This window comes from Mus caroli, chromosome 5, assembly GCF_900094665.2.
Source record: "Mus caroli chromosome 5, CAROLI_EIJ_v1.1, whole genome shotgun sequence".
In the NCBI taxonomy this organism is placed as follows: domain Eukaryota; kingdom Metazoa; phylum Chordata; class Mammalia; order Rodentia; family Muridae; genus Mus; species Mus caroli.
Window position 1 is genome coordinate 28,049,785 of NC_034574.1, and position 27,417 is coordinate 28,077,201.

General features: G+C 43.5%; 1 protein-coding gene across 1 annotated transcript in view; it reads left to right on the forward strand.

The window, feature by feature from the left end:
* The first annotated feature begins 808 nt into the window (after nucleotides 1-808).
* Nucleotides 809-27,417, forward strand: part of Slc5a1 (solute carrier family 5 member 1) — a 76,576-nt gene continuing 49,967 nt past the window's right edge. Inside the window, exons 1-2 of the mRNA XM_021162101.2 lie at nucleotides 809-1,166; nucleotides 13,302-13,373. Of these exons, the coding sequence (XP_021017760.1) occupies nucleotides 1,032-1,166; nucleotides 13,302-13,373 (207 nt within the window). The 5' untranslated portion in view covers nucleotides 809-1,031. The remainder of the gene's footprint in view (nucleotides 1,167-13,301; nucleotides 13,374-27,417) is intronic.

Genomic DNA, 27,417 nt, shown 5'->3' on the forward strand with positions numbered 1-27,417 from the left:
AGGATCCGGTTAATATTGAAATTCATGTCTTTTACATACAATGGCATAATTATATATACACACATACAACCCACATATCTTCTCATGTGCTTTAAATCATTTCTAGGTTACTTGTAACACCACAGCATGCAAGCTATGAACATCACCATACTGTATTGTTTAGAGAATCACAAGGGAAATAGTTGGTACAAGTTCAGTACAAAACTCTTTCCATCCACGGTTGGTTGAATCACTTCAGTGAAGACACAGGACAAAGGAATGGCAGTGGTGGGACCCCTTCTCCCAGGCTGCAGGTGGTTGTTGTTCTTTCTGTGCTCTCGCAGTGGGTATCTCCCACAATTGCTCTTACGGGGGAATTGCACTGTTTCTAGGGATCGAATGCTGTAGAGAAGTCAGTAATGGGTGTCTGTGATGCCGGTGGTCAAGAGATTTGTACTGGCTTTCCGAACCCAGCACCGTCCAGCAATCTCATCCCCCTGAACATTTCTCCAGGAGACCAAGAACTTGGCTGAGTTCTCTGAGAAGTCCTGCAGTCCTCTTTCACAGAGACGGCAGTCCACAGAGATGCCAGGTCTGCACAAAAGCACCTGCCGCAGACGGGCCCCAGCCTATAGATGCTTGGCTCCGGGTGCCTCTGATCCCTCTGTGTAGCAACTTCTTTTCTGCCTCACGTGGGACTCCGTGGCAGACCAGGCGTGGCAACTGTTCGAGGTGCCCACTGCGGGAACACAGAGGACTTTTGTGCCAGGCAGTCACCACCCCTTAGCAGGCCCCTCCCTGCTCACAGAACAGACTTTACCTGCCGACCAGGCGCCCATGAGCTTTGCTCGGTCTTCTTAAGGCACTGCACACCTAGGAGCTGCTTCCCGACGGTGCGGTGCAGCGCAGCAGCACAGGGGCCCAGCGTTCCTGCCGCGCAGCCCCACTGTCGCGGGTGCCCTCCCTCGGGGCTGATCATTAACTCAAAAGCAGTATAAGGAGTGAGTGGCCCCGGTGAGCCTGTGAGCCGAGAGGGACTCGTCGCCACCGCCATGGACAGTAGCACCTTGAGCCCCGCGGTTACTGCCACCGATGAACCCATCCCGTCCTACGAGCGCATTCGCAATGCGGCTGACATCTCAGTCATCGTCATCTACTTCGTGGTGGTGATGGCTGTCGGGCTGTGGGTATGTGTGGGTCCTGGGCACGGGCTGGAGAGGCCAGGGCGACTGTGTGGCATGAGAGGACACACAAAAATGCCATGGTTTCCCTGAGCCACAAAGGGGCAGGATGGGCTTACAGTGGAGATGTCCCGGGAACGCTGAGGAAGAGTTCAGGGTACAGGAGGCCTGTGTGTCGGAAGGTAGAGGATGCCCAAGGGAGCCTGTCAGAAAGGCCCTGGAAGATCCTGGGCTGAGGGGGAAAGTATGGGGCCACAGAGGCTAGGATAGAATGTGAGGGCAGGAAAGGCAACTTGGAGCAGCATTGTCTGACCTCTTAATTATCCACTTTCCAATGGGAAAGAAACAGCTGAGAGCCAGGAAGTCATCACCTCTGCAGACTGCAGGTGCTTGGGGCAGCCTATGGCTGACCAATGCCCCCTTCTGGGGAAGGGTAATCCAGAGGTCTTGCATGGTGGAATTATAGAGGCCATCTGGAGTTAGAGATGAGGAAGGAGCAGGTGAACAGAGAGTGAACTGGTCTCAGGAAGAGGGAAGTTTATATCTCTCTCCTCTTGGGACTCTGGGGACACACCAAACCAGAGAAACTTGTTCTTCAAAGCCTGGAACTTGGAAAGTTCATTTATGATGCTGGCACACCTAACAGCTGGGCAAAGTGTGCAAGCATTTCAGTTACCTCTAAAGGCTGAAGTGTGGAAGAAGCTGGAGTTAGGGAAGGATGGCGGGCATTAACCCTTTCACTGACAGAGCTGCATCAGAGAGTAAAAGGAAACATGGATTTTTTTTTTTATTTTCAAAAAGAATTGTATAAATCACACGTAACAGAAAGGCTCCCCAAGTGTCACTTGCATGGGACCTGTGGGGCAGACGCTTCATCAGTATACCTGGCTTCCTTAACAGTAGCAAGTGTCTAGCATAGGCACCTCGACTACTGCTCTCCTGTGATTGAACTAATGCAGAGTGAACTTCCCACAGCCTCTGGTCATCCATGTCTGAAATAGACGTGCTTATATCTATGCCTAGGAGCCCCTCCTCCAAATATTGAGAGTTGAGTCTGAAAGGTCTTTATGAGTCTAGGAATATCTCTTAAGCTTCTGCCATTCACCTTCCAGGGTGTGTGATCCATGCCCTGGATAGTTCTTGTATCTTCAAATAAGATGGGCAGCAACAGTGAGCTGGACAATACACCTTCACACAAAAAGTCACAGGACTGGGAAGACAGGAATGCCAGTTACAGTTTCACACACGAGGAACTTGAAGTCACAGGTGGTTGTGAGTTGCCTCAGATTTTGCAATCCTCGGGACTGTTCCAGGAACTTAGGTGTCCTGATCCTTGCCTAGACCTTCAAGCATAACGCTTGCTCTCTGCCTTCGCCCTCCAATTCATGTTGATAGATACTGGAGCCAAGATCTGCTAGCCATACCAGTCGGCCCCTTTCCCAGAATGCACTGATCACTCAGTGCTCTTATCCCAGCTTCTCTTGGCCTTCCCAGTAATCCTGCAAGTGTTTACATTTCTTATGGTGTTTGCACTTTTGAAATATCTGTGATTCAATGTCACTTGTCCTGTTAAAATGCTACTTAATGAGCCTGTTAGTATTGGTCTATGTTCAATCTTCTTCCATTAGCTAGTGCCTCTGGACCTTGCTCATTTACCACTCCTCTTTTTCCTATTGAAGTGTTAAGGTGGCTTGATCTAAGGATGGATACACTGGCTTCTGAGTGATTTCTGGGCTGCAGAGACTAACCCAAGCCCCTTGTGCTGCCTTAGAAAACCACCCACAGCTAACGCTCCTCCATCTCCAGCCTCATCCATCCCAACAGTAGTCAGTTTAGGTCAGCTTTGCTTCCTCATTGATTATCTTTGAGTTTTGGGCCATTCCTTGTTGGATATTCATTTCTCTTTTCCCTCACTATCTCACATTGCTTCTTCAGGGGGTTTTATAGCCGCTTAAGTTGAATCACTGAGTTAAGTATCACTTAATCACTTAAGTTAGCATCTCCCATCATTATTCTTGCTGGGAGATGCTAACAACCCCAACTAGAGTTGTTAAGAACTATAGCCCAATGGCTAAATGTTGGGCCACAGCCCATTTTTATATGGCTCATAAGCCAAGAATAACTTCTACACTTTTAGAGGGTTATACACATAATAGAATAAGGCAAAATAAAATTATGTGATAGAGAACCCACAAAATCCAAAGCACCTACTATCAGGTCTATTTTGTTCTCTTTTCAAAAATTTATTATTAGTAGTTTATTATACTGTGTATACAGGTGTGTTGCCTGCATGTCTGTTCCAATGTGTTCAGTGTCCTAAGGGTCCAGAAGAAGGCATCAGATCACACAGAATTGGAGTTACAGACAGTTGTGAGCTGCCATATGGGTGCTGGGAATTAAACCTGGGTCCTCTGAAAGGCCAGCCAGTACTTTTTTAATTTTAATTTATTTTTTTTGGTTTTTCAAGACAGGGTTTCTCTGTATAGTCCTGGCTGTCCTGGAACTCACTCTGTAGACCTGTAGGCTGGCCTTGAACTCAGAAATTCACCTGCCTCTGCCTCCCAAGTGCTGGGATTAAAGGCGTGCGCCACCACGCCCCAGCCAGTGCTTTTAACCTCTGAGCCATCTCCCCAGACACCGAATCAGATGACTGCTTGTCTTTCAGACTTTTGTTATTTAAACCAATAAGATCTTTGCTACAGGAGTTGGAAAGGCCTTTCAGTTAATAGCATCGTTGAATGCTTGAATTGGAACAGTCTCTGGGGGAACCCAACCTTTTCATTTTATTAATGGGGGGAAGAATGTGTAACCAGAGGTCATCTAGATGAATCAGTACCAGAGCGGGGATGTTTAGAACTCAGAGCGTACGATGTAAAGCCTGTGCTATTCTTCCTTTCTCCACGTCAAGACACTGCCTTCTTGGAAAACCGCCTCCACTGTTCCTTCCCCACCATTGAAGGGACAGTGCTGTTCCCGTGTCCTCTGTTTCTTCTTTCCTCATGGGTTTGCATGAACATAGGCTTAGCCCTTGCTGGCCTCAATCCTCTTCATCCTACAATCATATATCTCTTCATTAAACTTTTGACAAAAGAATTTTCGAGATTTGCCCACAGTTTTACCTTGAATATCTCAGCAGAAAGTTTCTCCTGGGGTCCAGCTTCCATTTCTGGACAGCCTGGAGGAGGGAAAAAAAAAACCCTTCCTGGTACCATCTCAAACCCCACACCCTCAGCTTCTCAGTTTCTTACATGTCACTTGATTGTGATCTGTGTAGGTTCCACCGAACATGACTGGTACACATGAGTCTTCCACTCTGAGGGCCAACACCCTGGCTCGTTTCCTTCCTTTTTTTCTCTCAGAGTTCTGCCTCTCTCTGTTGTACACATTATACCATGTGGCTTAATGGGTCAGCTAATACCCAGCTCTTGCCGGGCAGCTGAGGTCACGTGGTGATTTGATGGACCTCTGTCAAACATTCAGTTTCCATGAAGGTCCAATAGCAAGCCAAGAGCTGTCTTTCAAAGGGAGACTAATTGTCTGCAGATTACCGTAATTTAAAATCCCCAGGATCCTCTCTGTGCGTCAGCTGGAAGAGCTGGACCTCTTCCTTGTTCCAGGTCCCATTCGAAGGTAGCAGTTTCAAAGCTAGAGTCATTTGGTATATGGGCTGGAGTAACACACCCAAGTGAGGAATGTGCTGTCTTCAGAATCCAAATAAGCCCACTAAGCATTGTGCTAAGGTCTTAGTAGTGGGTGGGGTCAGGTGCAATAACGTAATCTTTAACCTTAGGAAAGGACTATCTCTATGTGCCCCATCCCGCTGAACTCCTGGAAGTTTCACGGAGGTAGTGGCCTCTTGAATTTTGCTTGGATATTCTCCATCCTCTGATGTGCACATGCCTCAGTCTGAAGTGGTTACTACTTCCTGATCACTTGGTCCACTCAGCATAAGGCCATCAGCACGGTGGGCCAGTGTGATATTTAGTGAATCAGATGGATGATATAGGTGTCTCTGGACTACGTTATGACACAATAGTGCAGAGGGTGGGGATCCTTCTCAAGAGGTCTCAGAGAGGAACAATAGTAGCAACTGGGCTGGAGACTGTTCTTGTGAAATTTTGATAATGTGGTGGTTTTCTGCCCTGATTCTAAGAATCTGCCTGAGGCTAAATTGAAAAATAATAGTTTATTTTTGCTGGCAGAGGAGGCTTTAAGACAGCCTAATAGTTGACCTGTTATTTGGTGATTTCGTCTAGATAACCTTCATTTTTGTATGTATTTTAGGAAGTTTCTACTGTGCTAGGTTTTCATATGACCCCTCAAATGGCTCTTAGTTTTAGCTGTTTCTCCCTTGTCCCCTTCTTCCTTCCAACTTCCTGTTAGACCTTCCCACTCCAGTCCCGGCTCCAACCTTCCATCTATCACTGTCTATTCTATTCTTCCTCCCGAGGAAGACGCCTCCCTTTCCCACAGTCCTTTCCTCTCCACCCAACTTCTATAGTCAAGCAAACTGTAGCATGCTTGTCAATGACTTAACAACTAATATCCACATAGAAACAAATGTATATGATATTTGCATCTCTGGGTCTCGGTTACCCTACTCAGGATTATTTTTTCTAGTTTTATCCATTTACCTGCAAATTTGTGACTTTATTTATTTACTTATTATTTTTTAAAAGATTTTATTTATTTTATATATATATATATATATATATATATATATATATATACATGACTAGTACACTGTAGCTGTCTTCAGACACACCAGAAGAAGGCATCAGATACCATTACAGATGGTTGTGAGCCACCATGTGGTTGCTGGGAATTGAACTCAGGACCTCTGGAAGAGCAGTCCATGCTCTTAACTGCTGAACCATCTCTCCAGCCTCGACTTCGTTTTTTATAATGGTTAAATAATATTTGATTGGTGATGTACCAAGTTTCCTTTATCCATTCATCTTTTGATTGACTTCTGGGTCGTTTCCGGTTTCTGGCTCTTATGAATAGAATAGCACTGAACACAGTTGAGCAAGTGTCTCTGTATTAGGATTGGAACATCCTTTATGTATCTGCCCAAGAGTGGTATAGCTAGTTTTGAAGTAGGTTGATTCCTATCTTTGTCATGAACCACCACCACACTGATTTCTATGGTGACTGTACAAATTTGCATTTCACCAGTGATGGAGGAGTGTTCCCTGTATTCCAAATCCTCTCCAGCATGAGCTGTTTTTGGTTTTGGACATTCAGATTAGTGTAAGATGAAATCTCAAAACAGTTTTGATTTGCATTTCCCCATGACTAAGCATGCTACATATTTCTTTCACTGCTCCTCAGTTGTTCGTGTTTCCTTCTCTGAACATTCTCTGTTTTGACCTGAAAACCCCCCTCCCCTCTTTTAAATGTTTTTTCTCCAGTTTCTTGGTTTGCTTTTTTAAAATTAAAGTATGTTTTTATGTGCACTGGTGTTTTGCCTGCATGTACAATGTGTGAGGGTAGCAGATCCCCAGGAACTGGAGCTACAGACAGCTGTGAGCTGTCATGTGGGTGCTGGGAGTTGAACCCGGATCCTCTGGAAGAGCAGCTGGTGCTCTTAACTACTGAATTATCTCCTCAGCCCTTGGGTTGTTATATATTTTGGATGATGGTAGACCTCTATCAGATGTGTACTTGGTAAAAAATATTTCCCTATTCTGTAGGCTGCTGCTCTGTCCGACTGACGGTGTCCTTTGCTATACAGAAGCTCTTCGGTTTCATGAGGTGCCATTTGTCAACTGGAGTTCTTAGTGCCTGTGCACTAAGAGTTATGCGTAGAAAGTCTTTTCTTGTGCCAGTGAGTCCAAGACTATTCCCCACTTTCTAATCTATTAGGTTCAGTGTGTCTGGCTTTATGTTGAGGTCTTTCCTTTAGAGTTGAGTTTTGTGCAGGGTGATAAATATGGATCTATTTGCATTCTTCTGCATACAGCCACTCACTTTGAACAGCACCATTTGTTGAAGATTCTGCATTTTCTCCAGTTTGTATTTCTGGTTTCTCTATTAAAAAAAAAATCAGGCGTCTATAGAGTATGGTCCTGTCTTTGATTTGATTCCATTGACCAGTGTGTCTGTTTTTGTGCCAATACCATTATTATTTTTTAAACTACTAATACTCTGGAGTATAGAACCTGAAATGTGATACCACAGCAATTCTTTTATCATTCAGGATTGGTTTAGCTATCCTGGGTATTTTGTGTGTTCCCTAGGGAGCTGAAAGTTGCCCTTTCAAGTTGTGTGAAGAACTGTGTTGGAAGTCTATGGGGCTGGTGTTGAACCTGTACATTGCTTCTTGTAGGGTGGCCATTTTTGCTGCTTTACTCCTAGTGATTCTTTCTAACTTCTGGTCCTTCTTCAGTTTACTTTGTCAGGGTCATAGCATTTTTACTGTACAAACAGTCTTCTGTTTGCTTGGTTAGAACTACCCCAAGATATTTTATATTCTTTCAGGCTGTCGTGAAAGGTGTTATTTCTTTGACTTGTTTCTCAGTCCTTTCGTTATTTGTATATAGGAAGGCTACTGATTTTGTAAAGTTAACTTTGTATTCTGCTACTTTTACTGAAAGAGTTTTTCAGCTGTAGGAGTTTCCTGGTGGAAGTTTTAGGTCACTTATATATACTATTAGATTTTCTGCAACTAGAGATAAGTTGACTTCTTCTTTCCAGTTTGTATCCCCTTGATCTTCTTTAGTTGACTTATGCTAAGACTTCAGGCGCTGTATCGAATAGATATGGCGAGAGTAAACATCCTTTTTCTGGCTCCTGACCTTAGTGGAGCTGCTTTGAGTTTCTCTCTATTTTTGTTGATGTTGACTGTGAACTTGCTGTGAACTGCCTTTATTATGTTGAGGTGTGTCCCTTGTATCCCTAATCTCTATAGGACTCTTATCATGGAGGGGCATTGGATTTTGTCAAAGGTCTTTCCTGCACGCAATGAGATGGTAATGTAACTCTGGGCTTTTCCTCCTAAGCTCTTTGTTCCCAGAATTAATGACTCTGAGACTAATTATTTATTAGTAAATGCTTAGGTCAATAACCTTGGCTCTGCTTCCTGACTAGCTCATATCTCAACAATCCAGTATGTTCTAGTCTAACTTCTACTGGCTAGTTACCTCTCCTCAGGCTTATGCAGACCACCTTCCTTTCTGTCCAGAAGAATCTTCCCCCTGCTATTTCCCAGAGTTTCCCTCCCTCCCTCCCTCCCTCCCTCTTTCCCTTCCTCCCTCCCTCTTTCCCTCCCTCCTTCCCTCTCTCTCTCTGCCTCTCTCACTTTCTTTCTCTCTCTCTCATTCTACCAGAACTCCCACCCCCTATTTCCTGCCTCAGTTCATTGGCCAAAGTTTTTTTTTTTTTTTTAATTGACAGGTGAACACTTTTACACAGTGCACTAACACTTCTTTCCACACGATTGCATGTTTTTTGTCTTTCAGTTTGTTTATATGGTTTCATTTATAGATTTACATATGTCATACTATCTCTGGGCTGAAGCCTACCTGATCATGGTGAATGATCTTTTTGATGGGTTCTTGGATTCAGTTTACAAGTATTTCATTGAGAATTTCTGCATCTAGGTTCATAAGAAAAATTGGTCTGTAATTCTCTTTTTTGGTTGGGTCTTTGTGTGGTTTGGGTATCAGAGTGACTGTGACCTCATAAAATGAGTTGGGCAATGTTTTTCTGTTTCTATTTCATGGAATAATTTGAGGAGTGTTGGCATTAACTCTTCTTTAAAAGTCTTCTGCACTAAAACCATTTGTCCTTGGGTTTTTGTTTTGATTCGTTTTGTTTTGGGGTTGGGAGACATTTAATGACGGCTTCCATTAACTAGGGATTATAGGTCTGTTTAATTTTTTTAAAATCTGAACTTGATTTACCTTTGGTAGGTGGTATGTATCAAAAATGTCCATTTCTTTTAGATTTCCCAATTTGGTGGAGTATAGGTTTTTAAAGTACAACCTTATGATTCTCTGGATTCTCTCAGTGTCTGTTGTTATATTGCCCTTTCTGCCTCTGATTTGGTTAATTAAGATATTCTCTTTCAATCTTTAATTATTTTGAATAAAGGTCTGTCAATCTTATTGATTTTTATCAAAGAACCAACTCCTTGTTCCATTGATTCTTTTCTTTCCATTTTACTGATTTCAGCCCTGAGTTTGATTATATCTTGCCATCTATTACTTTTGGTTCCTTTTGGGTGTTCTCTCTCTCTCTCTCTCTCTCTCTCTCTCTCTCTCTCTCTCTCTCTCTCTTCCACACTCCCTCACATGAACTTTCTCCTTTTTTTTTGATGTAGGCACTTAGTGCTGTAAACTCACCTTTTAGAGCCTTCTTCATCCTGTCTCATAGGCTTGGGTATCCTGTGACGTCATTCTCATTCATTTCTAGAAAGTCTTTCATTTCTTTCTTCGTTCACTTTTCATTCGGTAGTGAATTGTTTGTTTCCATGAGTCTGTAAACTTTTTATTGTTTCTGTTGTTGTTGATATCCAGCCTTAATTAATGGTGGTCAGATAGGATATGGGGAGCTATTTCAATTTTCTTGTATCTGTTGTGTCTTCCTTCATGTCTAAGCATGTGGTCAATTTTGGAGAAAGTTCCTTGAGCCACTGAGAAGAAAGCATGTTCTTCTGTGTGTGGGTGAAGTATTGTGTAAGTTTCTGTTAGGTCCATCTGGTGACGTCAGTTAGCCCCAGCATTTCTCTATTTGGTTTATGCCTTGATGATCTGTCTACTGATGAGAGTGGAATACTGTAATCACCTACTATCACCATGTGAGGGTTAATATGGGATTTAAGCTATAACAGTATATCTTTTACAAACTTGGGTGCCCTTGTTTTTAATGCATAGATGCTAAGAATTGCAACATCCTCTTGGTGGAATTTTCTTTGACAAGTATGTAGTGACCTTCTCTTCTCTTCTCTTCTGGTTAGTTTTGCTCTGAAGTCTAGTTTTCCAGTACTAAAATGGCTGTACACTCTTGCTTCTTAGCTCCGTTTGCTTGAAATATCTTTTTCCATCCTTTTACCTTGAGGCAATGTCTATTCTTGATGTTATGGTGTTTCTTTGATACAGCAAATATTGGTCTGTGTCTTTTTCTTAGGGAATTAAGACCATGCTGCTGAGAGCAAACACTGTGTGAGCAGTGTTTGTTGATTTCCATTATTTTGTTGTTGTGGTGTGGGTTTTTTGTTTTGTTTTGTTTTCTTGTGGTTACCCTCTTCAGGTTTAAGTTTTCTTTTTAGCTCCTGTAGAGCTGGATTCATAGATAGATACTACTAAATTTGGTTTTTACCATGAAACATCTTTCTTTCTCCATCTGCTGTGATGTTTTGCTATGTATGTGCTGGCATCTGTGGGTCTCTCAGAACTTCTTTAATATCTGTCCATACCCTTCTGGCTTTTAGAGTATCCATTGAAAAGTCAGATATCATTGTAATAGGTCTGCCTTTATATTTTTTATGGTCTTTTTCACTTGCAGCTTTTAATATTCTTTTTTTGTTCTGTATGTTTAGTGTTTTAATTATTAAGTGCCAAGGGGAATCTTTTTCTAGTCAAGTGTATTTAGTGTTCTATACTCTTCTTGTACCTTGATAGGTGCCCCCTTCTTTAGGTTAGGGAAATTTTCTTCTATAATTTTGTTAAAAATATTTTCTGTGTATTTGACCTGGGCTTTCTTTTTCCTTCCTCTACTCCTATTATTCATAGTTTGGTCTTTTCATAGTGTCCCAGATTTTCTGGATGTTTTGTGCCTGCTTATTTGCCCCACTTTGGTTTTGTTTTAGATTTAACATTTTCTTTAACCAAGGTATCCATTTCTTTTATCCCACCTTCAGTGCCTGAGAGTCTCTCTTCCATCTTTTGCATTCTGTTGGTGAGACTTGCCTCTGAGTTCCTAAATTTCTCATTTCCAGTTTTCCCTCAGTTTGGATTTTTTTTTTTAATCAATTCTATTTCCACTTGCAAGTCTTGAACTATTTTCTTCACTTCACTGTTTGTGCTTCATAGATTTCTTTAACGGGCTTGTCCTTCTTTTTTCTGTTAGGACCTCTAACATATTTTTAAAGGCCACTTTGAAGCCCTTGGCTTTTGGGTTAGCTGTGCTATGTTTCTCAGGCCTCCTGTGGATAGGCTACAGGGCTGCAGTGAAGACACATTGTCCTGCCTGTTATTGTGATTTTACACTGCTGTGTAGGAGTCTGGGTTTGAGATGATTGTAGTTCTAGGTGCTGATCTCTGGTCTTGTTATTGTTGGGTGGACGTTTCTTTCCTTGGTTTCTAACTTTAAAATTATCTTTATTATTATTATTATTATTTTGGTTTTTCGAGACAGGGTTTCTCTGTATAACCCTGACTGTCCTGGAACTCACTCTGTACACAAGGCTGGCTTCGAACTCAGAAATCTGCCTGCCTCTGCCTCCCAAGTGCTGGGATTAAAGGCGTGCGCCACCACTGCCCAGCTAGAATTATCTTAAGAGTGATCATTCCCCAGTCAGTTTCTAGAGTATGACCCTTTTAGTATTTATTCCCGCCTCAGTGTCAGCTGCCTTCTCTGTTCCTTTGCCATGATGCCATTCCCAGGAAGACTACCGAGTCTTCAGAGTATGTCTTGTGGGAGGAAGGACACACTGCCAGGAAAGAAAGACTTGAGTGCTCTCCCTGGTACTCCACTACACACAGAGATGCTCAATAAATCCTTGTCCATGGGTTGGATGCATAAAAGCCTTATTTCCCAAAGGATTCCAAGCCACTGGTGCAGTCTGAGCACCTGTAAGAGTGGTATTTCTGCTGTGGATGTGTTTGCTGCAGAAATGACATCAGAGGTTAATTTCTTTGGACCATTGATAAGAGAAAAGCCACTATCAGTCATTAACAAGAGTCTGGACAAAGGGGCAAGGGAGGGAGGGAAGGAGGGAAGGAGGGAGAGAGAGAGAGAGAGAGAGAGAGAGAGAGAGAGAGAGAGAGAAGGAAGAGACCTTGAAGCCAGGCCAGTGGCACTGAGCCAGAGGCTGGGTCAGGAATGACTGCAGGTTCAGAGATTCCAGAGGAGCTGTGAGAGAGGCTGTGCTCATTCTGTGTTGGAGTATATAGGCCATTTGTCTCCTTTCAAGACTTCAGTGGCTCCCTGTGTCTGTGAATAAAGCCTGCTCCTTTTGGCCTGGCATTTGAGAGCCTCAATACAGTCTTGTTTTTCACCCTCTTCACATTCATTCACCTAGGCCAGGCTCAAAAGCTAGGTAGGATCGCTGTTGTCCTCTCTCCACATACTGGGTGCTGAACCGCCTCAATCCCTAAGCTGCCAGTCCTGAAGTCTGAAATCTGCCCCCTCCTCCCTGATCTCCCCCAGGTTAACAAAACCCCACCTTTTCTTCAAAACCTGGGGAACACTGCCTCTCTGCGAAGTATTTCTTGCCATCAGAAGGGCTTTCCTCATTCATTCTGACCTGGTCACAATATATTGCAAATTAATGGCTCTAGCAAGTTGCCTTGTATATCAGAGAGGAAAAATATGAGTTGAGTTTGAATATCTTGTCTTTTCAGTAGGACTACGTGTTTACACTGTGCATTATTTCAACATTTTGATTTTTTTCTTATATTTTTGGGTGTGAGCCAAGCCTTTAATGGCTGAGCCATCTCTCCAGCCCCCCTTTTTTCTTAACAGTTTTATTGAGATTTAAGTTACACACCCTTTAGTACTTTTTAAAAGTATATTTCATTACACCTTGATATGCACATAAGAAAGACACACACACACACACACAAATGTCCCATTTCCCCTTGTTTAACATGCAAAGAAAACAAAGTGAACAGGTCCAGGACTTGCCCCAAACCGCATGGTAGGTAACCTGCAGAGTTGGCTCTAGGGCCTCAGTTTCCCTGTCTGAGCATTCATGAGCTCCTTTGTGTGAGCCTGCTGAGGCTGGGAGTGGGGTGGGGGTGTGGGGGGCAGGGGGTTGCGGCGTGTGCATGTGTGCAGGGCGGATAGGACTGAGAAGTGCTTCAGAGAGTGGACTGGTTACAAGATAGAGCTCATTGTGGGAGGGGAATGCTCTTTTATTGGCAAAGTAACCCTTCGCATTTCTGGTTAAGTTTTTGACCCTCTTTCCCCCAGGCCATGTTTTCCACTAATCGTGGTACGGTTGGAGGCTTCTTCCTGGCAGGCCGAAGTATGGTGTGGTGGCCGGTAAGTTTTCTCTGGGAAAAAAAGTGTTTGTTTTGTTTTTCTAAATCTTTCTTTTTCATTATTTATTTTTTGATATTATAATATAACCACAGCACACTGCCCCCTTTTCTACCTCTAAACACTCCCTCATTGCTCTCTTTCAAATTTCTGGCCTCACTTTTCATTTATTGTTGTTACAAGCATACATGTGTGTGTGTGTGTATATATATATATATATATATATATATATATATATATACATTCCTAAATATAGCCTGCTGGGTCATATGGTGCTATTTGCATGTATGTTTTCAGGGCTATTTGGTATCAGATAACCAGTTGGTGTGCTCTATCCCTGGGAAGCTCTGAGTGTAGGGTTGGGATGGGTTTTCCACATCCACGTTGGTTTATCTATAGCTTTTGCCTTAGTTAGGCTTGTGTTTAGGCAGTCATACTGGTGAGACACAACTGCAAAGCAAGTTCCCGGATCCTCAGGCCCCTTTCATCATCGCACCCCCTCTTTTACAATGTCCCCCAAGTCGTATCCCTCAAGGCCATCCACAGCTCTGCATTTCGATTAGTTATGGTTTTCAGTCGTGGTCTCTGTTTATCGCTTTTCTTTATGAGTGGTGAAGCCTGTACTTACCTAAATCTCTGGCATGAGGACTAATATTTAGAATTATAGTTAGGCATTATGTTGACTTAGTAAAGTTGTAGGTATCCACGTATCCATGCCTTCACCAAGCCCCTAAGCGGTGGCTACCTTTCCAATAACAGACACACTTTCCTGCTTGAGCAGTTTGTCCAACCAGAGAGCTCTTAGTTACCACTAAGGTATGTGTGCCATGGCTGCACCCTTAGGGCTATCATGCCATGTTGCTCATTGTTACAGTTCATAGGTGTTTTGTTTGTTAGGGATGGCATGGTTGGATTTTGGATTTTTGAATTGTTTTCTTCCTTTGGGAGATTGCGTGGCATCTTCTGATACCATGAAGGCTCCTCCTCAGGGAGGAGGCTCTCAGCTGGGCTCCAGCTCAGCAGCCTCTGGGCACTGTCTGACGTGCACAGTGTCTTTAGCAATAGGAACTTGTCTTCCATCTCCGGGGTTGGGGTGAGGGCAACTGAGAGCAGTAGGAATAGCCTATAAGTTCTGGGAGTCTCTTAGACAACCTCAACCCAACATCTCAAAACTCATGCCTGGGTTGAAGCAATTTTCTTTATACATTCTGGCTATTAATTTTCTGTCAGATATGTAGTTGGCAAAGATTCGCTCCCATTCTGTGGGTTTTCTCTTGACCTGGCTGACTTTTCTATAGCTGGGCAGAAGCTTTTAAAAATATTTTGAAGTCCTACTTTTTAAAAGGAGGTCCTGTCTTCTCCCGGCACTCCTAGGAGGGAAATATCATCAATCCTAGTTTATAAGGAAAAAAATAGGCTCGGTGTGGTAGCACACGCCTTTAATCCCAGCACCTGGGAGGCAGAGGCAGGCAGATTTCTGAGTTTGAGGCCAGCCTGGTCTACAAAGTGAGTTCCAGAACAGCCAGGGCTACACAGAGAAACCCTGTCTCGAAAAACCAAAAAAAAAAAAAAAAAAAAGAAGCTATGATATGTCTAAATTAACTAGACCTATGTGGTGTTTTGTTTGTTTGGGATGTCATGGTTGGGTTTTGAATTTTTTATTTTTATTTTTTACCATAATGAAGTCATATCTCTTTATATAAAAATCTTAGGGCTGATTTACTTGAGGTTAGATCTCAGTCTGCCTCACCCCCGCCCCATTTTCTTTTTTTCTTTTTCTGAGGAGGGGTTTTTATGACTAGCCCTGACTGTTATGGAACTCACATATAGACCAGGCTGGCCTTGAACTCAGAGATCCACCCGCCTCTGTCTCCTGAGTGCTGGGATTAAAGGCGTGTACCACCATCACCCAGTAGCTCCCAGTTTCTGAGGATGGAGGCCGGGGGAAGCCTTCCCTTAGGAGGGAGGTTTGTGTGTAAGACTGTGAACAGTCTGGCGTTGAGCTGATGGCTGGCTGATGAGAGGCATTAGCCCTACCCAAAGCAGGTAGGGGTCAGTGGTTTTGTGAGGTTTTCCCAGGGGTATTGTTTCATTATACAGGACACAGGATTGGATTGCTCGAACAGAGACGCATAGCATTGTTCTTTTGAGCAGAAGTCATTACTCCCTTGGTGAGGCTGACATTTGACTCTATTTTCTTTAACCATGGTTTCCATCTAAGGCTTCATAAGATTATAAAAATCATTCCAGGTGGCTGCACTTTATAAACATGAGCAATGGCCCCACAGTTAAGAACAGGGCCTCTCATAGAGGACCTGGGTTTAGTTCCCAGCACTCACAAGGTAGCTCACAATGGTGATGTCAGTCTCAGGATATCCGATGCCCAGGCATGCATGTGATGCACTTACATGCATAAACGTTTGTTTAGAAATAGTTTCTAAAGTTGTTTGTGTATCAGAATCACCAGTGACAACACAGATCTAGCACCCAACACTGTGCCTGGCTGGTAGTTAATAAATGAGTCTGTTCCTGCCATTTCCTGTAACCAGGAAAGACTTCCAGTAGAGAAACTGGGACACCAACCCAGTCACAAAATCTTTGACTTAAAATTTACCATGCCTACAAGATACACTGGGGTAAATTGTGGGAGTGGCCAACCAGTGACGACTGGTCCAGCTTGAGATCCATGCCATGACACGGAACCCACCCCTGGCACTGCGTGGAGAGCTAGGAACCAGAGACTGGGTGGGCCAGAGACCTAGGATAGAATCAGATACAGATGGGGAAAAAGTTAAGGAAAGGATTCCTAACGATATTCTGCTATACTCATCGATGGGTGATGGGTGCCTAGCCCAGTTGTCATCAGAGAGGCTTCACCTATCAAGTGATGGAAACAGATGCAGAGTGGTCAAGGACACCACAAAACCAACTAACCTGAGACCATAGGGGCTCACAGAGACTGGACTGCCTACCGGGAAGTCTGCATGGGACTGACCTATGCCCTCCACACATATTTTATAGTTATGTAGCTTAATATTCTGGTGGGACTCCTAACAGTGGGAGCCGGGGCTGTCCCTGACTCTGTTGCCTGCCTTTAGGACCCAGTCCTCCTCCTGGGTTGCCTCATCCAGCTTTAATAGGAGAGGAGTTGCCTTGTCTTACTGCAACTTGATATGCCATTGTTGGTTCATATGCAGGGGAGGCCTGCCCTTTTCTGAAGAGAAACAAAGGAGGGATAGGTGGGAGGTTGGGGAGAAGGAAGGTCAGGGGAAGGACAGGGAGGAGAGGTGGAACAGGGAACTGGAATCAGGATGTAAAAAAAAATAATAATAATTAAAAAAAATAGAAGTGAGGCCAAGAGCATGCAGGGAAATTCCTCAATTGTTGTTACACTTGATAGCTTGCAGTGAATATTGGAAACTGTTGTTTCCTTAATGCTCATGTAGATCATGTGGCTAAAACATAATCTAAGCCCACAGTTATCTATCCCATTACAAATAATCAATTCCAATTATATAGGAACCATATTCTAAAATGGATTAATGATGAGGTATAGAAGTAAAACCAAATACTCATAGAAACCACATTCAATGTATTCATCTTGGATGCGCCTTGTAATAATCAGCGGTATGCTACAGGTGAGAGCGTCTGCTTGCTTCCTGTTATTCAGTGTGACATTTTTAATTCTTATTTTTAATTACACGCATATGTATACTCTGTGTGTGGATATGTGCACTTGTGTTTCGGTGCTCGAGGAGGCAGAGGCACCAGGTTCCCCAGGAGCAGGTATTACAGGCAGTGCTGAGCTGTCTGAGGTGGGTTCTGGGAGCTGAACTCAGATTGTCTAGAAAAGCAATATTGGTCTTAACTTCTGAGTCAGGTAGTTTCCAGCCCCTATGGCACGTCTTGATGATAGTTGGTATCTTGGATGTGACAAGATGTAGTTTGTTAAGTAATTTTTTTGTCCTTAGACTCCGTAGAAGTGTTTTCAGACTACTTTTCTCCTTTTTGCTCCCTGAAAACTCAACTTATTATTTTTTAAAAGGAGGAATCTGTAAACATCTTGTTTAATGACAAGATTCTATTGACTTAACGGAGTTTAAACTGCTAGCTTAGCAAAAGGATAACCCTGGTCGTTTCTTTTCTAAAACTCAAAATGGCTTATAAACACCATCACATTACACAGCTATAAGAAGGATCAAAAGAAACTGTGGCATGCAAGAAAGTACACAGTAAGGGGGCTAGAGAGATGGCTCATTGTTTAAGAGCACTGGCTGTTCCTTCCAGAGGATCTGGGTTCAATTCCCAGCACCCACATAGCAGCTCACAACCGCCTGTAACTCCAGATCTCCATACAGGTAAAACACAGTGTACATGAAAAAAAAAATCAATGAAGAAAGCAAGTACATATTAAGGGCTCTTTTCAAAATCAAAAAGTGTTTTAAGCAGCATTCAAATTATATTCTCCTTTTCCTCTTGAGGTGAATGAAAAAGACAGTTTAAGCCTATGACTGGTTCCTAAATCCATATTTAGGACATCCCTCGCACCTGCCCTTAGCACAGTTGCTTTTGCCAAGCAGGAATTATAGGCAGAGCCTTCAGGAAGAGCGTCTGTGCTGCCTCTGAAGCCGGCATGAGTGTTACCCATGAGGAAATATGGAGGGACAGAGGGCTCACGAAGCTAAAGGAGGCTGGACAACAAAAAGGTTAGTTCCGGACATTCCTGGGTGTGAAGCGGACATCGAGGAGCCTGGCTGTGACCCAGGAAGGTAGAAAGAACTCTGGTAAAAGGTCTCACAGTCGGGCGAGTCCCAGAGAGAGAAATATTTGGTACCTTGATCTGAGGATAGAAGTGGGCAGACAGAGAGAGGGGCGGGACAAGGATTCCACAAGGGAAATTAGAGGAGTTTATGTAAGAGATCAGCAAGATGGCTCCCAGAGGGTGGAGTCACATCTGAGGCAAACCAAAGCCACCTCACTGAGGTAATATGAAACCACAATAGTGCTTACTGCACTGCTGGTCATTCAGGGCCCGCCTTCCTGCTGGACTGTGGTCTGGCACCTTTACTGAACAGTCTATTGAGTGCTATGTGGTAAAGATTATTTGAAGAATGTGGGAAACGAGTTCCAGGAAGCTTAAGGGCTGAGCTTTGAAAGGGGGAAATCCCCACTTCTCAGCTAGAATAAGAAATTCTGAGAAGCAGGGCCCTCATGAAGAGTTTGGAGGGGGGCCTTTGTTTTACAGGGAGGTTTGGGCACACTTGCACTATCGTATCTTATTTTTAGGTCTTCTTCCATTAGCTGTGTCTTCATTCATCCATTCATTCATTCACTCATCCATCCATTTATACATTACTCTTCCATTCATTATACAACTGTCTGGTACTTTGGAACATGAGCCAGATTCTATGATAGGTGCTCATAGACCACTCCATACACACCATTCACAGTTTTAGAGAATATTTGTAAAACTCTAAGTAACAGTGAGGTCTCAAAAGGAAATGTATACAAATCAAGAGTGGGTGGGCTGAAACAAGGTGAGCCTTAGTTCTCAAGGGTATGCGAGGGGACCTTACAGAGCACTGTTTCAGGCTAGGACCAGAAAGAGCATAACAGGCCAGAAATGAACAATGTCAATGGTCTGGATAGGCCAGTCCCCTGCGCTGATGCCTGAGATGTTACATTGTGTCCCTTGACTATTTATAACTATTTTTTATTAGATATTTTCTTCATTTACATTTCAAATGCTATCCCCTTTCCTAGTTTCCTCTCCGAAAATCCTCTATCCCCTCCCCTCCCCCTGCTCCCCAACCACCCATTCCTGCTTCCTGCCCCTGGCATTCCCCTATTCTGGGGCATATAATCTTCGAAAAACCAAGGGTCTCTCCTCCTATTGATGGCTGACTAGGCCATCCTCTGTTACATATATAACAGCTAGAGACACGAGTCCCACCATGTGTTTTCTTTGATTGGTGGCTTAGTCCCAGGGAGCTCTGGGGGTACTTGTTAGTTTATATTGCTGTTCCTCCTATGGGGCTGCAGACCCCTTTAGCTCCTTGGGTCCTTTCTCTAGCTCCTTCATTGGGGATCCTGTGCTGCATCCAATAGATGACTGTGAGCATCCACTTCTGTATTTGCCAGGCACTGGCAAAGCCTCACAGGAGACAGCTATATCAAGGTCCTGTCAGCAAAACCTTGTTGGCATCTGCCATAGTGTCTGGGTTTGGTGTTTGTTTATGGGATGGATCCCCAGGTGGGGCAGTCTCTGGATGGTCTTTCCTTCAGTCTCAGCTCCGAACTTTGTCTCTGTAAGTCCTTCCATGGGTATTTATAACTATTATGTATCAGTTACAAGTATAAAAGAAAAGAAGGAGACACCCATTTGAAAATAGGAGGTTAGCGATTCAAGCAAGCAACCTCCAAGTGAAAAACCCGCAGAATCTGCCGTTCCACAACCAACTCACCCACCTCCTGAATGACCTAAGGCCCTGAACCTGGAAGGAGCATGAGACGGTTGAAGAGCTGAGTGATGACCAGTGTGGGAGAGACACCGTGAGGGTGGTCCCTGAGGGAGGGACCCTGAGCTACTGAGGATTCTAAAGATGGGGCTCACGACATCGGCAGCTGGGTTTTTGGTGTACTCTCCTTGACCTCAGATGCCACTGAACAACTTCACTTGCCCTTTGTGCCCCAAACTACTGGGAAAACACCAAGGTTGGCAATGGTTTCTCGATTGTCTACCTCTTTGGGTGTTTGAGTAAGGACACATGTATACAGAGGTAATGGCTGGAAGACAGCCATTGTCCCTGGGGACATGAACTCACCCAAAGTAAACAGAGATTATAATGACTCTGGAGCAAAGCTTGTGTCTAAATGTTCGCCAGAGTTTTGGAAGTAAAATATTCCAGCTATATGAGCCTTACCACATTGTCCATTCAAAACCAGGAAGAGCAATGCCTGAGACACAGCAAAAATCAAAGACCAAAGCTTTCCAAATTTTCCATGTTGAAAGAGATGTTGATCAGGGGTAACCAGGATTTCTGAGAAGGAGAAGGGGGGATAAGAATATAAACCCAGTACAGGTGTCAGAGTTCACAGAGATGGACAGGAGGTGTCTCTCCACAGTGCCCCTGTGGGGACATCCAGGGGAGTGTGCCCAGGAAGGAGGAAGGGTGGTGAAGTCGGTGTGGTGCTGCGTTTTCTCCTTGTCTATAGACTTCAGACCCTTCAGTTATGGAACTTTAGACAAGTTATTCTGTAACTCTAATCTCAACTCCCTTCTCCATGAAATGAGGATGAGAACAGAATACTTCCAACCTTACCGAGATGTTGTGGGCACTGAATAAGATAAAGGCCTGAGCCTGAGAGACATCACAGAAGTTAGTGTTTTACTTTCTCTGCCTCTGCCAGGACAGGGCTCTCAAACCATGGTCACCAGGGTAGTAGCACCAGCAAGACCTGGACCCTTGTTAGAAATACATTTGTTTGTAGTCCTAACCTAGACTTGCTAAATCAGAAACTCTGGGATGTGTCCTAGCAATCCATATTAATTAAGCTGCAGACGGTTCTGATGAGAGCTGCCAGACTTAGGAAATGAAGACAGACATAGGATAGTCAGTTAATCTGAATTTCAAACAATTAATACACTTGTAATATGAGTGCATCCCAAACACTGGGTGAGGCCTACTTATAAAACAGATCTCATAGTTACCTGAAATACAGAGGTCAATGTACATCTCCTGTCTGGGGTAGCACAGGGTTGAGCATCACTGGATGGATAAAGAGGAAGAAGCCCCAGGAACTCTGGTGTCTCTTAAAGGCTAGTATGGACCAAGTGATGGTGGCACACGCTTTTAGTCCCAGCACTTGGGAGGCAGAGGCAGGCAGATTTCTGAGTTCGAGGCCAGCCTGGTCTACAGAGTGAGTTCCAGGACAGCAAGGGCTACACAGAGAAACCCTGTCTTGAAAAAAACTAATTAATTAACATACAGGTGTACTCGACCACACCCACTAGCTAAGAGGGATTCTTATTCTTGGTTTAGAGTAGAGAGAATTGAAGCTCAAAGCATTAAAGCAACTGGCTTCGGGTCACATAACTGGCTATGTCACAGGCATGAATAGAACCAGGTCCAAGAGCTCCCCTTGTGCTCTGAAGGAGGGGAGGGAAGACATGTATCCAACTGTGCTGTGAAGCATCTGTGGGTGCAGGCCCCGGGTGTATAGGTTGCTGCTTCCCTTAGGTCCTGGAGATAAAGGTACAGTCAGTGTGTGGTTTGAATCACTTTTTCCCTGGTGACGTAGTGTTGCTTTCATTTAAAAAACAACAAGGTTGGGTGTGCTCACCACCCAGCTCTAATGGCCACCGAGCTGGAGTCTGTCTTCTCTTTTTTACTTCTCATCATGGCAAATGTGATTGTAGTTAGCAGTCAGTGGCCTTTACCACATTAAAGCCTCATTTTGTATGTGCATGGGGTTGGGGGCTGCAGAGGGGAGAGTGGAAGATCTCTGGTGTCGTCTCTTCCTTTTATAAGGACATCAATCTTATCACCGGGATCCACCTGTATATTCCATTTAATCTGATAAGCTTCATAATAATCCTGTCTCCAGATAAAGTCATACTGGACTTTAAGGCTTTGAGATATAAATTGTCTTTAAGGGTGGTCAAGTAGTTGTCCTCTGGGGATGAGATGGGAGAAAATGGATACTGACGAGGGATAGCTCCATGACAGTCATTGGTGAGCCATCATCACTCCATCCATCGGCTCCTGACTAACTGTTGTAGAAGTGGGGAGGCTCTCAAGTTTCATGAGTACATATATGGTGTAAGAGAAGAAGAATTCCAACTGACAATGTGAAGCTCAAGCAAATTCCTGCTAGAGAAAGTTTGCCTTGAGATCTAACCGAGCTCACAAGGATTTGTCGCCAGGCACGGAGCTTACTGGAAGACTGCTGAGTAGACCCATGGGAGCTGGCAGTAGAGAGGACCCGGGAGAGGGTCTATGACCACAGTAGAGCTGTGCTTTGCACGGGTAACTGAACATGTGGGTGGGTGGGGGTGACTTATGGGAGGGACAGACTTGAAATGATATAGAAAAGTATTATAAAGACTGATGAGATGGCTCAGTGGGTTAAAGCCACCTGCTGCCAAGCCTGAAGACCTGAGTTTAATCCCTGGGATCCACATAATGGGAGAAGAAAACCCATTCCTGCAAGGTGTGCTTTGGTCTTCATGCATACATCACAGCACCCCGACGATGTGCATACATGCTCATACATTCTCTCTTCTTCCTTTTCCTCCCCCTCCCTTCTTCCATCCCTGTCTCTGTGTCTCCCTGTCTCTGTCTCTCTCAGTCTCTCTCTCTCTCTCTCTCTCTCTCTCTCTCTCTCTCNCACACACACACACACACACACACACACACACACACACCCCACATGTTGGATAGTCCTTTTGGGAAACAATGGCAGGCAGCCACTGTCAGACAGCCGAGACTGATGTAGAGCCCCGCACCGACTGGCCTAGTCCCTGAGGAGACAGGCGGACCTCATATCTCTCCATCTCTTGGTTACCACTGGCGCTGAAGCTGCTGTAGTTAGACTTGAGTTCCTTTGAGTGGGGAGGAGAACCCCATTTCTGGGTTCAGCAATAGGAACAGGAGCACTGTTTAGCTTCCGTCTGTGTTTATAACGGTGACATGGAAAAACTACTGCGGGATGCCAAGCATGAATCTGGACGAGGTAGCTCCAAGAGTTCTCACTGCACCAGCCCATCTCGCTCTCAGTCACTGCAAGCCATCAGCAGAGCGGAAACAGACACCCATGCCATTGGAGATACAAGGAACACTCTGAGGACGATTATACTGAGAGAAGAGAGGTTGAAAGTATCTTGAAGAAAAACTTAGATTGGATATGGGGTTGGTCAAGTCAGCCAGAAAATATCCCCCCACAGGTGTTTTCTTTTTAAAAAATAATCTGGAAGCCCACGGCTACTCTCCTCGAGCCAAACAAGAGTTATGAAGAAAGGGTGGGCATCGTCTCCTTCCGTCTCTGTTGCAGTCTCATCCTCTGGCCTTTGGAGGAGGGATCCACACTGGAAGGCGTCTTGAAGCACCTTTGGTGAAGACTTGGATCTGACTTTTGTCCTCACTAAGGATTCGTGTCTGACAGCTAACTGAAGAGCTAGCATGATCCTTGGGTGTCTGCACTATGTATGTTTGTTTTCTCTGTAATTGCGGTGTTCTCGACTTAGTGAGACAGAATAGACTCTAAAATTATGGCCTATACTTATACCTATGGGATCAATTAATAAATATGCCAGACTGATGGTGCTTTTTATAGCATTCATTTATTTATATCATATATAGTGATTTTTCTTTGGATATTAGATATGGATAGTATAAGTAATTTTGGTAAAGTAACAATGATGTATTTAAAAATGATCTGTAATCATAACCCAATTAAGACACTTTACACTTCAAAAGAATTAGAAAGTGATATTAAGGCAGGCAGTGGTGGCACACTCCTTTAATCCCAGCACTTGGGAGGCAGAGGCAGGCAGATTTTTGAGTTCGAGGCCAGTGTGGTCTACAGAGTGAGTTCCAGGACAGCCAGGGCTACATGGAGAAACCCTGTCTTGAAACAACAACGACGACGACGATGATGACGACAACAACAACAAAAAGAAGGTGATATTAAAATCATTAAAGGATTTGACCTAAAGGAATCTTGTGGCCTTATAATCCTATTACATAATAGAAAATGCTACATGGTTAATTAAACAGGTGCAGGTTATCTGTAAAGATCTCTTGCTATGTGAATTAAGTAGCAGGTAGGGGCTAAGGTTACCCACAAACCCCACTGTGTGGCCCCCACTGCTTTGTGGATGAGGATTACAGTCTGGTGGGCAGCCTTTAGATTTCGGTGTCAATTTTGTTGAGGGCACCTTTATCCTTCTGCTGGATTTAAATCCATTGTTTGTACTTAAAGTTTGTGTGCTTTAAAATCAACTGTATTGTAAGCAAATTTGTCTACCTTAGAAGACTGGAAATGGAAAAAAAAACTTTGCCAAAGTATAAAAACAAACAAACAAACAAACAAACAAATAAATGTGCTAGCTGTCAGTAACGTTGTAAATAAGGTAAGGGCTTTGTAGAGGATTGAACACACACCGTGGGGTGAGGTAGAATCAAGTCTAGAGCAAAGCCAAAGTGGTGTTCCTTATATAATGGAACTAGCCAGTTCTCAGCAAAACTCTCCTGACATTATTTCATCCGTTTTTCAGATCACGGTGAGGAGAGGGCATCTGGGCAGCCTAAGATATCCTAATATCAGTCGTCTCCCTGTAGTGAGAGGATATTGAAGACGTTTNTTTTTTTTTTTTTTTTTTTTATTTTTTTTGGTTTTTTGAGACAGGGTTTCTCTGTGTAGCCCTGGCTGTCCTGGAACTCACTTTGTAGACCAGGCTGGCCTCGAATTCAGAAATCCGCCTGCCTCTGCCTCCCGAGTGCTGGGATTAAAGGCATGCGCCACCACGCCCAGCACCTTGAAGACGTTTCTTAAATTTAAGAGTGGGATATTTCAGTTAATAACTTCTGAAAATTAAGTCTTCAGTTGTACAGCATCAGGCTTAATAATTAATCAGGGGAGAAGTTATGAATGGGCACGTGACAGTTCAGGATCCGGATGGGATAATTCGAGCACTTTCTTGGCTTAATTTTTTTTTTTTTTAAAAATCTGATTTGGACCATTTTAAAGGATATTAAAAGGAGGGAAATCTGGTTAAAATTGGACTATTATCTTCATCAATCTTTGATCAGAAAGAGGTGGCTATTTTAAAAATATAACCCCATAGATTCATTTTAAGATTATTTCTTTTATTTTTTGAGACTATAATTTAGTTATGTTACTTCCAGCTTCCCTCCACACACTCCCATGCTCTTTATCAAGTTCATGGTCTTTTTTCATGAATTGTTGTTACATACATGTATGTATATGTACATGTATACTCCCTGCACAATTTAGAACAGTTCTTAAAAGCAAATTAAATGTCTTTTTTTTCTCCATAAATCCTTTCATTTTTGGAACAGAATCTACTCCTGTCTTGGCCCCAGCCCAGCCCCTCCTGAGTTTCCAGCCCCTCTCACCACCCTCCCCTGATCATCGCCCTCTGGCCACTCTGGTCTTTCTGCTTTTCCGTGCACCCGCCCTCCCTGGGGCTCTCAGTCTGAGCTCTGCACGGTGACCTGCACTATCAGGTCTCCACGCTGTGCTGTTTCCCATAGACGGGGTTTCTTGGCTCCTCCTTCTGGCTGTGTCCTGCTCTGCTGGCTTTTTTCTTTGGTGTTGCCTACACCTGCTGTTTTGGGGTTCAAGTTTATTGGGAGCAGAGGTTTTGTCTGTGTTATTAGTAGTTAATCCCCTTGTCTAGAGCAAGACTCTACACATTTAGTAGGAGCTACACTGACATTAGCCAGGATAGCAAATGATTGAACTTTCACTTCTGTCCCCTCCTCACCTTTGTGACATCACTTCTATCTGGGCTTTCAAGACTCTCCCTCTACTTTGGCTAACATTTTCCCCAAGCAGTGGCTACCCATGCTGGAGATGAAGGCTCATGTATTTTTTTTTTAAATATCTTCCTGTTTTGGTAATGTATATTTTTTCTAGATTTGAGGCATTAGGAAAATACCTCATTTCATCTAATTTGTAAAAATGGAATAAAATACAGATCCCCCCCCCAGCTAGTATCATTCATTTTTTGGAATATAGGTTGCTGTGAAAGATTACTGATACACACATTATCTTTCACAGTAGTCAATAAAATTACGGGACATTTTCAACATGTAATTATAAAAGGCTAGAAGACTGCCCAGCACCTTTGTGGCAGGCTGGTGCCTTAGCGTCTGTTCTGCCTCCATGATGAACACCACAGCCAAAGCAACCTGTAGAAGTCAGGCTTTATTTGGGTTTATGGTTCCGGAGGATCGGAGTCTGTGATGACAGTGGTGGTAGGAAGCAGGCACTAGATGCTGAGGGCAGGAGCTGAGGGCTCAAGTCTTACACCACAGTCACCAATCAGGGTGCACACTGGGAATAGAGAGAACATAAACCCAAACTGATGGCTTCCTCCAGGAAGACCACCCTGCTAATCACTCCTAGTCGCTCCACCAGCGAGGGGCCATGTTTTAAATATCTGGGCCTATGGAGGCTGTTTCCATTCAAATTCCCACAGCTAAAATGAGCTTGATTGGTAAGTTAAGTGTATTAAATGTGTCCAACTGATGGGTTTATTAGAATGTGTCTTCATTATAACTTAAGAAGTGCAAGATCCTTTTCCTGTCTCGGTTGACTTTTTTTTTTCTCTTTTTAAAAAAAGATTTATTTATTTATTTAATGTATGAGTGCTCTATCTGCATTATACCTGTGTACCAGAAGAGGGCATCAGATTCCATTATAGATGGTTGTGAGCCACCATGTGGTTGCTGGGAACTGAACTCAGGACCTCTGGAAGAGCAATCAGTGCTCTTAACCACTGAGTCATCTCTCCATCTCTCTCTCTCTCTCTCTCTTTCTTTCTTTCTTTCTTTCTTTCTTTCTTTCTTTCTTTCTTTCTTTCTTTCTTTTTCTTNTTTCTTTCTTTCTTTTTCTTCCTTCCTTCCTTTCTTTCTTTCTTTCTTTCTTTCTTTCTTTCTTTCTTTCTTTCTTTCTTTCTTTCTTTCTTTCATGGTTTTAAAGCTTTATTGTAGAAAGGCAGAGAGAAAGAGAGAAGGTAGGAAGAGAGAGGCCAGCCATGGCCACATGGAGAGAGGGGGGGAAGGGAGGGGAAGAAGGAGAGCTAGAGATGAGAATAATAGAGGCGAGAGAGCTCTCTCTCTCTCTCTCTCTCTTCCTTCCTTCCTTTCTTTTTTTTCCAAAAATAAATTGACATTTTTTTAACTTTAAATTTTAAAAAATATGTGTTTCTGTGTGTCTGTGTGGGACTGCACACGTTGTGTGTCTGCAGAATAAAGAAGTCAACTTACAAGCACCTATACCTCCAGGTTTCAGAGGA